Source organism: Nipponia nippon, unplaced genomic scaffold (assembly GCF_047370975.1).
Source record: "Nipponia nippon isolate SJK-2023a ecotype South Korea unplaced genomic scaffold, ASM4737097v1 scaffold_6, whole genome shotgun sequence".
NCBI classification, from domain to species: Eukaryota; Metazoa; Chordata; class Aves; order Pelecaniformes; family Threskiornithidae; genus Nipponia; species Nipponia nippon.
Genome location: NW_028262380.1, coordinates 76,549,073 through 76,558,822, shown reverse-complemented (window position 1 = coordinate 76,558,822; position 9,750 = coordinate 76,549,073). Strand labels below are relative to the sequence as shown.

Below are 9,750 nucleotides of genomic sequence, written 5' to 3'. Positions count from 1 at the left end.
AAATGTTGTTGCAGCTGTGAAGGTTGGTTATTAACTGACAAATAACTCACGTAAAGGTAAACACTTTCTCTGCTGAGTTTCCGCAAAGCCATATCGGCTCAAGATAGTTATCACCGCAGAAGATGAGTGACAGGAACAGTAAATATCAAATGCTTCAAGTACAGGCTGTTTGTCACCTCTTCTGTCTGAAACGATACTGTGCTGATAGCTAGTTCTTGCTTTTCACCGACTAAGCCACCTCGCGCTGCTTAGAAGGAGGAATGAAGTGCCAGTGTCTGGGACTGAGTACGTCCTCCTTCTCGACTGGGATCTGCGCCTTAGCAGGGGCTAGGAGGTGCCACTTAGGGGGAAATACAATGGTATTCCCAGGTGGGATGCAACATGGAAGCAGTGTTACTCGTTACTGATAGCGGGAGGATCACAGTTTATCCAATTCGTCGTTACAAAGGTGTAGTTTGCTACTTATAAGGGTCAATCAAGCGACCTAGAGATTAAAGTTGCTTCTGGGTGTAGATTAGGAAGAAAAACAAACGAGAAACCAACGATGGACTCTGCTTTTATTCTGTACAGCACGTCTTTTGGCACACCAAAGCTTGCATGAGGCAGAAGTAGCGTCTGACTGCAGAAGCTGGAGATTATCTCCAGTACGCGATCCCCAAAGTGAAAGCGGGGATTGGATCACGACTGTCAGCCATCGTTCAGTCTCTTCAACCTAATTCTGGGAGTTTTTTCAGAAGGATTAACTTTGGGCATAGAGGGCTGGTCTCTCTTGACTTCCTTTGCTGTCAGTGGGAGAGCCAGGCTCCTTTAGATGACAGTTTGGAGGTGGAAAATCACTTAGCTGCATTGGATCCCTGTCAGTGTGTCAATCCTCAAATTAAGGCTGTGCCAGGACGTAGTCATAAGGTGTGTCAGTCCTCTTCCAAGTTGCCAATTTATTCCCCAGAATTTTAGCTCTCCTTTTTACAACAAAAGCCTTTCGCTGCTATCATTTCCAAGAAAATCGAAGATGACTTGTGTGACACGCAGGCATGCTTGCTGGAGTCTGTGGAGACTGATATAGCTGTAGGGTTTTCCCTTGTTTCAGTGAAGTGTTAATTCGGGTGCCAAGTGATAGTAAACTGCTGCCAGTGTTCCTGGTTATTTTACTGACCCATTGAAGCCCAGGATTGTATTTCTAAAATCAAGCTCTTACGCTTGGCATAGCTTTTTAAGGTAGTACCCGCTCTAGAGGTGTGAAAGGAGAGGTGTTAAGCAATGTTTTCACAGCAGTGTCCTAGGAAAAATACATACAGGCTTCTGCGAGAAGACAGTCAGTTGCCAAATGCGAGTATTGTCAGCCAGCGAGCGGAGCCCCGCTGGGCCGAGAGGCTGGGTTGCCCGCCGTTTGCCTGCGGCTCGCCTATCGCTGCTGCCTCTCATGCTGCCGGCGTCGATGCCGCTGCCAGGATTGCTGTACGGAGCACGCCTGCGTAAACGCTGGGCCTTTTGGTTTGTCTTGATTCAAAATGGAGTCGTTTTGTGAAAGAAATCTGAAATGGAGCAGGAGAAGACAGATTTGCACCGCTAAGCACTACTCTGCAGCAGTAATTTTTGTTCTTCGGTAGGAATTTTTGTTAATTTGAGCTGTGCAAGGTTCCAAAGTTTTTAGACGGATTTCACTGAAAATGGTTTTGTACTTTGTGCTCGTAGTGTGTCTGAGAATGCTTTTGGTGAGCAATCACATTTTCTAACTCCCCTAGCAATATTAATGATGAATTGGGATAGTTTTATGACCACGCCAAAGATTTTTATGCTGCTGTTTGTCACTTGAGCCTCTGTGATTGGAAGAGGGTATTTATGGTTTGTCTACATCAGCGGTCTGTTAATTACAAACTTAGAAGTATTAGTGATATTCAGTATATAACCTTTAATGCTTAAAGATTTTATTTCATAGAGAAATATGTGGTGGAAGTAAAGCTTTTGTATAATGATGGCAATAAAAAAAGGGTAGTTTGGGTATTTTCTTTCCAAGCTTAGTGAAGTTTGATGAAAAATAATTGTGCTACATCCACGAGTGGGATCTGGGTGGACAGACTGTGTCTCAGGAGAAGACCTTTGTGCTGGTCTGTTCTTGTTTGTAGGCGTTATTTGCTTTTGGATGAATGTTCCCGCTAAGCGGCTCCACGTATTCCTAACACATTTTTTTTTTCTTTGGGGCAAAGACGGGAGAATATTATTTTTGTGAAAGGGATTGTAAAAAGCCAGTTAGAGTGTTTCAGATAAACTTGGGGCTACAGCGATGGTGAGCCAAGCACTAGAAGGCTCACCTGATCCAGTACATTGCATCTCGTTATGAAACAGTTCTCAGAATTTGGATTTCTTTTTACGTCATTTTTTCCATGTTCCTTTAGTTGCTTTTTAAAACACTTGAGTGAAAAACACAAAACAAAAAAGACCAAAACCGACCAAAATCCCAAACGGTACACCAAGGACAATATCTGGCCGTAGACATGATGGCTGTGAAGGCGTCCCTGTGACCGCGGCAGCACCGCGGCGGTGAGGAGCGGGTGGGACCCCGCGGCGCCCGGGGGGGTTCGCCGGCGGCGCCCCCCGCTTGGCGGCCGTCCGCGCAGCGGCGGAGGAGCCGGCTCCCGCCCCGCGGCAGGGGGGCCAGGGCACAGCCTCCCCGAGGTCCTCGGCTGCCCCTCTGACAGGCTGCAAGAAGCAGAAACACGTTGTGAGTGGAAACCAATAGCGATTCCGTCGGGCGAGACCCTGCCGGGCGGACGCGGGCGCTGCAGCGCCTGCGGAAACCCCTCCGTAGCGCGGCCCCGCGGCCCGGCGGCGCAGCCTCCCCCCGGCTGGTGCCCAGGCGGGCACCGGGACCCTTGAGCCCGGCCTCGGCTGCCGCTCCTGCCCAGCCCTCCCCGCCGCCAGCCCGCGCCCCGCCCGCCCCGGCCCCCCGCCAACCTCCGCAGCCTGCCCCGAAACCCGCCGGCGCCCGGGGCGCGTCCCCCCGCGCCGCACGGCGGCCCACGCTCTCCAGTGTCCGTCCGTCCGTCCGTCCGTCCCCCCCCGGGAACCGGCTCCTCCGCGCTCCCTCTGCCGGCCGGCGGCGGCGGCGGGGCGGGGGCGGCCCCGGGGGGGCCGGGGACCAGCGGCGGGCTGCGGGCCACAGCACGGCGGGCTGAGCGCTGGCCGCGGCGGCGGGGGGCACGGTTCGCGCCGGCGGAGCCGTCCCGGCCGCAGCGATCGGCGGCCCTGAGGCGTGAGGGAGGGAGCGGCTCCCGGCGCAGGGCGGGGAAAGTCCGCTCCGGGATTTCGGGGTCGCCGCGGAGTGACACATTGACATCACGGGGGCGCGGCCGGGCGGCGGGCGGGGGCTGCGCGCTGAAAGGCGGCGGAGCGCGGCCGGAGTCACTCCGCAAGGGCGGCGGGAGCGGGCGGCGCGGAGCCGAGCCGAGCCGAGCCGAGCCGAGCCGAGCCGGCGGCGGGACGGGGCGGCTGCCTGCACTGCCCGGGCTGGACTCCGCGCCGGGGCCGCCAATGTGCCTCGGGGAGCAGGCGTTCACCTTGGCCTTAGGTAAGCCCGGGGCGGTGCTCGACGCTCCCCTCCCCGCCGATGGATCAGGTGCGGGCGGGCAGCCGAGGCGGGTTCCCGGGGAGGGAGAAGGGGCGAGGGGCGGCCGGAGCCGCCGCTTCGCGTCGCCGCCGCGGCGTGGGAGGTGCGGGCGAGAGGCGGGCTCTGCCGCTGCCCGCTCCCCTCCGCCGGGCGCTCGGTGCGGGCTGAGGGGGAGCGGCCGCCCGGCGGGGCTGCGGGCGGCAGAGCCGGCTCCCTCGGCTTCCCCAGCCGGCAGCCTCAGCCCGGTCGCGGTTTGCTGCCAGCTCCAAAACTTGCAGCTCGGTAACTTCTCCGTCTCGCCTAACGCGGGGATCTGCCGTGCGTGCCGAGCCTTGGTGATCCTCCCGAAATACCGAGGAGGCTCGGGAGCCCGTTCGGGCCAGACCTTTGTGTCCGGGGCCGCCTTCTGTTGCCGCTCGCCTCCCTGAGGTGCTGCCCCTGCTCCCCGCCTGTCAGTCAGCCTCCGGCAGCAACAGCAAGCACATGGCAGCTTGCAGAGAGCCGGCGGGGCCGTTGCGCTCTGCCCCGCTCGCAGCCTGCTGCCGTGCGCCTTGCAAGCAAGTGCCTCTTCGTGACTTCTTTCCAAAAAAAAAAAAAAAAAAAATCTCTCGCACCAGGGGTTGTGGTTGCGCTTTGCCAGAGGGGACTCGCGGCCAGCACCGAGCGGTGAAGCCGAGCGCCGGACCCGGGACCGCCGCCGTCCCAGCCTGGAGGGATCGCCCGGGACCGCTCCAGTCAGGGGAGGGAAGGAGCCGCCCGAGCCGGAGCCCCGCGTTCCCGCCTCTGCTTGGAGACCTTCTTCGGCCGGCGCCCGGGGCCGCCCCGTCCCGCTGCCCGCGGCAGCCTGCAGCTGGCGTAACGCTAGGTCGAGATAAACCCCGTCTGCAGAAAAGGGCTCGATTTGTTTTCCCGGCGCCCGGAGAGAGACTTGGCGGCCGAAGGAGCGCGGTTCTGCCCCGGCGCCCCGCGGGCACGGAGGGGTCTGGCCCCGCGGAGGAGCGAGTCAGGGGAAGGCGGCCCGCTGAATGCCGGCCCCCGGGAGAGGAGGGCTGCGGCGGGCAGCAGCGGCGCTGGATTTTCCTCCGCTGGCCGAGTAGGACGTGGAGATCGGCGAGGGTTTCGCAGAGACGAGGAGCGCAGCCCGCCTGCCTTCCCCCCGCCCCGCGGGGTGGGAGGGCGAGGAGCCGGGGCTGCAGCCCCGCCGCCACCCTGTCCCGCCGAGCCGCCGGCTGGATTCGCCGTTCCTAGCGACTCCTCGGAAACCAGTAAGTCGGGGGCCCGTCCTGCTCGTACACCGGCGCCGCGGCCGCGCCGGCCAGCAGGTGCCGCGGGGCGCAGAGGGACGGCGCCCGCCCCGGCCCCCGCCCGCCTCTCCCCTCACCCGCCGGCCTCCCTCCCTCCCTCCCTCCCTCCCTCCTCAGCCGCCCCCCCCCAAAAGCAGACCCCCGCTGGGGCGGGAGGTGGGGGCGAGGGCGCCGCGCTCGCCGGGGGGGGGGTGGGGGTGGCGGCGGGTGTCGGGCGGGAGCGGCGCGGTCCGGCAGAGCGGGGCTGTGCGGCGGGGCCGGCGGGCGGAGCGCGGCGCCTCCCGTTGGGCACCGCGGGGCGGCTGGAAACGAGCGTAACGTTGGGAAATGGAAGCCCCGAGCACCGCCTGGCAGGCGGGGGGCTGAGGCCCGGGGGGGCCGGCCGGCGGCGGCGGGGAATCCCCGGCGCTGCAGGGGCCGCTCGGCCGGGCGCTGCCGCTTTAAATGCCGGCAAGTCCGCCCTCCGGAGGCCGCGCTCCTGCCCTCCCCCTGCAAAAGGGGGAAAATAAATAAAAAAAAGCAGCCCGTGTTTTCATTCATAACTTCCCCCCCCCCCCCCCTCTTTTCCCCTCCTCTTCCTTCCTCGCTCCGCGCCGGGCCCCGCTCGGGGCTGCCCGGGGACGGGGGGGACGGGGGGGCCGGCGGCCCGCGGAGGGGCAGCGCTGGCGGCCGGCGGGCGGAGGAGGTCTCCCGCCGCCTTTGCTGTGCGTTATGTGATTTTATGGGGCTTGGGCGGGGGGTAAAGCGGTTTAAAAGTTACTTGCGTGGAGGTGGTTTGTGCAACTGTGCCGCTCTGCCCCCGGTCTGCAGCTGGGCTTGTCAGTCTGCCGGCCGCGTTGGTGTTGCGCTTTCCCCCCAAAGATGGCACTGGATGTCTTTCGCATTTTCTTGGGATATTATTTTTCATCCCCTGGGGAGCCCAGCTTCTGGTTGGTACAGCTGTAAATCTTTCCCTTTTCGCATCCATTCACCCTTGGTCTGTTGTGGATTTGTATTCAGTGCTTGTGAAGAAGGCAGCTTGTTATGTGGGGTGAATTAGAAGGGAAGGTGTTTGGTTTTTTGTTTTCTTCTTTTTTTTCCTCTTCATCTGGTGACCCTAAAGCCCACACAGGTGACACTAAATGTAAAATTAAATCTTTGACCACTGGACGAGCGCAAAGACTTCATGTCCTGGCAGAAGCTGTCGCTTACTGTTTATTAGCGGTCGGAGTGATAAAGATGCTGACTGCCTGCTAGAAGAAACCTTCCCTGCTCTTGCCTGTCCCTTGCCTTTTTCTCTCCTGAGTGGAGAACAGCTCTGTGCCAGCTGTGGTCTGGGTAGGCAAGACAGACTCCTCCTCATGATAACTGGATGAATTTTGAAAATGCTTGATAGCCCTTACCTTTCTCCTCTTTCAGGTAAACATGTGTGACATCTGGGGGGGGGGGCAGGGGGAGTGAAAAGGGACTCTTCCCCCAGCTGTCAGGAAAGCAAAGCAGCTAATTTTCTTGGTTCTCGGTATAAACGTGGCATTTTAGATACTCATCTACATTTTTGTATAGGTACAGAACTGTCACTGCAGTTTTCTCAGTCAGCGTTGCAATCTTTATGTCGAGAGCTAGGCAGAATGAAAGTGCATAGCATTTATTTAAAAGATAGACTAGAAGATGATGCATTTATTTGAGAAGTTTTTAATCTGTTTGTCTTGTGAAAATGGATTTGTTCTTTGATTGTATTTTGAGGTTGGCTTTTTGGGGTTTTTTTGGTTATCTGCTCTTGACATTCTTATGAATCCTCAGGTACTTTTTATCTGACACCTAGTTCATCTTAGCTTTCTCCACCCCTTTTTCTTTCACACCCTGGCCTGTGGTCAGAAAATACTTGAAAACGGGCTTTTGCACCCTTGCTCTAATTTTGTAAGGAGCACACTAGATTTGCACGCCGAGTTACTTTCTTAGAGAAAACGTCTTGGCCCCTTGACAGCACTTGGTGTGAGACTCTGTAATGCACCTACGTCACTTCGCAAAGGAGACTTTCCAAATGTGCTAGGAAGCAAATCTGTTGAGCTTTCTGATGCTGCACATCCGGACAGAAGAGTGAGAATTGTGCGTGCTCTTTGCTCTGCCGTGCAGAACGTGAACCTGGCAGCGTCCTTGCCCCTTTCCCGCTCAGTTTTTGAGGGCGCTCAGCATCGCTGTTACTAGTTAGACAGACATTGAGTTCAGTAGCAAGTGAGAAGCACTTTCCGTGGCTTGCCAAGTAAGCGTACAGGTTAGTACTGGAATTTTTTTCTTTTTGATTGGTTTTTTAAATGGCATGGGGTCTCCTTTGAATTCCTCATCTCTGATGCCATACCCAGGCTCTCCCCGTTACTGGACTTTGGCCAGATCCTCAGCGTTGTCGTAATCCCCTGCTGAAAGAGATCAGTACCAGGTGGCCAGGGCAATTTGTGGTTTGCCATGTCACTTCTGTTTTCAGAAGTATCCCATTCTGTATTCCTCTTTTGCCCTTGATCTTGTGTATGTGTGTATATATGTACACGCACGACGTTTATTTATACCTTCTGTCGTCTTCTTCTTAATTTAGGATTTCAGATGCATGCCAGGTTCCCACTGAATGCCAGAAGCAGAGATCACTACCGATGGAGCCCCAAAGTCAACATGGCAGTGGTGGTTCGCTAGTGGTGATTCAGCAGCCCTCCTTGGACAGCCGGCAGCGGTTGGACTATGAAAGGGAGAGCCAGCCAACAACTATCTTGTCACTGGACCAGATCAAGGCGATCAGGGGCAGCAATGAATACACCGAAGGTCCATCTGTGGTGAAAAAATCTGGGCCGCGGACAGCACCGAGGCAAGAGAAGCATGAAAGGACTCACGAAATTATACCAATTAATGTGAATAATAATTATGAACACAGACCCAGTCACGTGGGGCACGTGGCACATCAGCATAATGCGAGGGCTCCCGTCTTGAGCAGATCGACCAGCACGGGGAGCGCAGCCAGCTCTGGGAGCAACAGCAGTGCTTCCTCGGAGCAAGGGCTGCTGGGGCGGTCGCCTCCATCCAGGCTGGGCTCGGGCCACAGATCGGATCGGACAATCCGGACGCAGCCCAAGCAGTCGTCTCTGATCATAGATGACCTGAAGGGTCCTTTGAAAGAGGACTTGACGCAGCACAAGTTTATCTGCGAACAGTGCGGGAAGTGCAAGTGTGGCGAGTGCACGGCCCCGAGGGCCCTCCCTTCTTGCTTGGCCTGCAACCGGCAGTGCTTGTGCTCTGCGGAGAGCATGGTGGAGTACAGCACCTGCATGTGTTTGGTCAAAGGGATCTTCTACCACTGTTCTAACGACGATGAAGGGGACTCTTACGCGGATAATCCCTGCTCTTGTTCCCAGTCACACTGCTGTTCTAGGTACCTGTGCATGGGAGCCATGTCCTTGTTCTTGCCTTGCTTGCTCTGCTACCCTCCTGCAAAAGGATGCCTAAAACTCTGTCGAGGGTGTTACGACCGCATCAATCGTCCGGGTTGCCGATGCAAGAACTCCAACACGGTCTATTGTAAACTGGAGAGCTGCCCCTCCCGGGGTCAGGGCAAGCCCTCATGATTGTTGGAGGGAGGTTTACTTCCTCCAACTTCAGTTTTTCAGGTTGTAGCTGACTTTTTCCTTTTTTTTTTTTTTTTTTTTTTTTTTCCCCTCCCCCATTTTGGGGGAGCTGTTCCTTTGCTTTCCTTTCTGTCTCCCTAACTTCAAATACACAAGTTCTTCCTTTTGCATCTTTGCTCTCCTCTTCCTATTGAGTTGGCTGAGTGTGGAGCGTTTTACGTAGTCATTGCTGCTCTTTGGTAAGTGTGGACCTGGTATCTGCATCTGCTGCTCACTTTGGCAGGGTCTTTTGAGTTTGTAACTGAACCACTCCTGAAAGAGACGGTGAGGGCTCACTGGGCTCTTGAAGCTTCTCGCTCTGTGGATATCTTCCCAAAGATGTTTTTCGTTCTCAGCAATTTTTTTTTTTTTTCCTTAACCCCCTGTCATGAGTGAGCTGGATTGTGAAATAACTTCTTGTGTGTGTTCTTTCTGGAGAGGGATGTAAAATAAAGGCTTTACCAAATGAAAGGCCTGACTCTTCTATAAGCAGCCTGCTTTTTTCTTTCCGTACTTCCCCCCCCTTCTCTTTTTGTCTTAACTTTTGGAACATTCTCAGTCCTGAGAATTACCCTGCCTCCTTTTTTTTACATTTTCAATGCAACTTCAGTTTTTGCTACACTATGTAGATCTTCACATTGGAGACATTATGGCTGCAACATACTCATTTGTTTCTTTTGCTGTCAGATCTTTGAAGGATATTGCTCACTCCACCCTCCTGCTCCTGTTTTTATAGGCTATCAGTATCAGTTGCTATTAAAGTTGGCAGTGTTCATATATCCAAACAGCCTTCAGGTGTTGTTGAGTCACCTAAATGTTCTTGAATCCTTAAAGTTTCTTGTGATCCTTTGGTTTAGTGAATTTAGCTCTGCTCTGTACTTTATAATTTTATTCTGTCCCTGTTTTATTGCCTTAGCCACAAATTGTGGTCCTTTTTTGTATATTTTATGTATAAAACAAAGTTGAATCCCAACTATTTTTAAGACAAAAGTCTGTTAAAACTTTTTTTATTGTAAAGAATATTTATTATGTGAATCTCTATTATTTTATGATATTTATTGCAAAAGACTTTGAAAATGTACTCATGTCTGAATATAACAAAATATCAATACTTAACGAAATAAGGATGACACGAAGAAAGTACATATGTTAACTATAATGCAGAAAATATATTAATTAATGAAAATGGCTCTTGAGTTCTTTTGTTACAGTGACAGGT

The 9,750-nt window shown here is 54.7% G+C and overlaps 2 protein-coding genes across 4 annotated transcripts; one reads left to right on the top strand and one right to left on the bottom strand.

Annotated features, from left to right (window-relative positions):
• Positions 1-543: 543 nt before the first annotated feature.
• LOC148051584 (uncharacterized) lies at positions 544-7,349 on the bottom strand. Its single transcript, XM_087737873.1, has 4 exons — positions 7,244-7,349; positions 2,953-4,465; positions 2,310-2,697; positions 544-1,532 (listed from the first exon to the last, which is right to left on the bottom strand). The coding sequence occupies exons 1-4, from the start codon at positions 7,347-7,349 to the stop codon at positions 1,419-1,421; spliced, it is 2,121 nt and encodes a 706-aa protein (XP_087593999.1). The 3' UTR covers positions 544-1,418.
• On the top strand, positions 3,414-9,719 carry SPRY1 (sprouty RTK signaling antagonist 1). Of its 3 annotated transcripts, XM_087737316.1 has the most exons (3): positions 3,414-3,565; positions 4,222-4,869; positions 7,475-9,719. In XM_087737316.1, the coding sequence occupies exon 3, from the start codon at positions 7,530-7,532 to the stop codon at positions 8,490-8,492; it is 963 nt and encodes a 320-aa protein (XP_087593442.1). In that variant the 5' UTR covers positions 3,414-3,565; positions 4,222-4,869; positions 7,475-7,529; the 3' UTR covers positions 8,493-9,719. The 3 variants fall into 3 exon arrangements, with proteins under 3 accessions (XP_087593442.1, XP_087593443.1, XP_087593444.1); XM_087737317.1 differs by lacking the exon at positions 4,222-4,869 and having other exon boundaries at positions 3,417-3,565; XM_087737318.1 differs by lacking the exons at positions 3,414-3,565; positions 4,222-4,869 and adding an exon at positions 5,540-7,159.
• Positions 9,720-9,750: the final 31 nt, after the last annotated feature.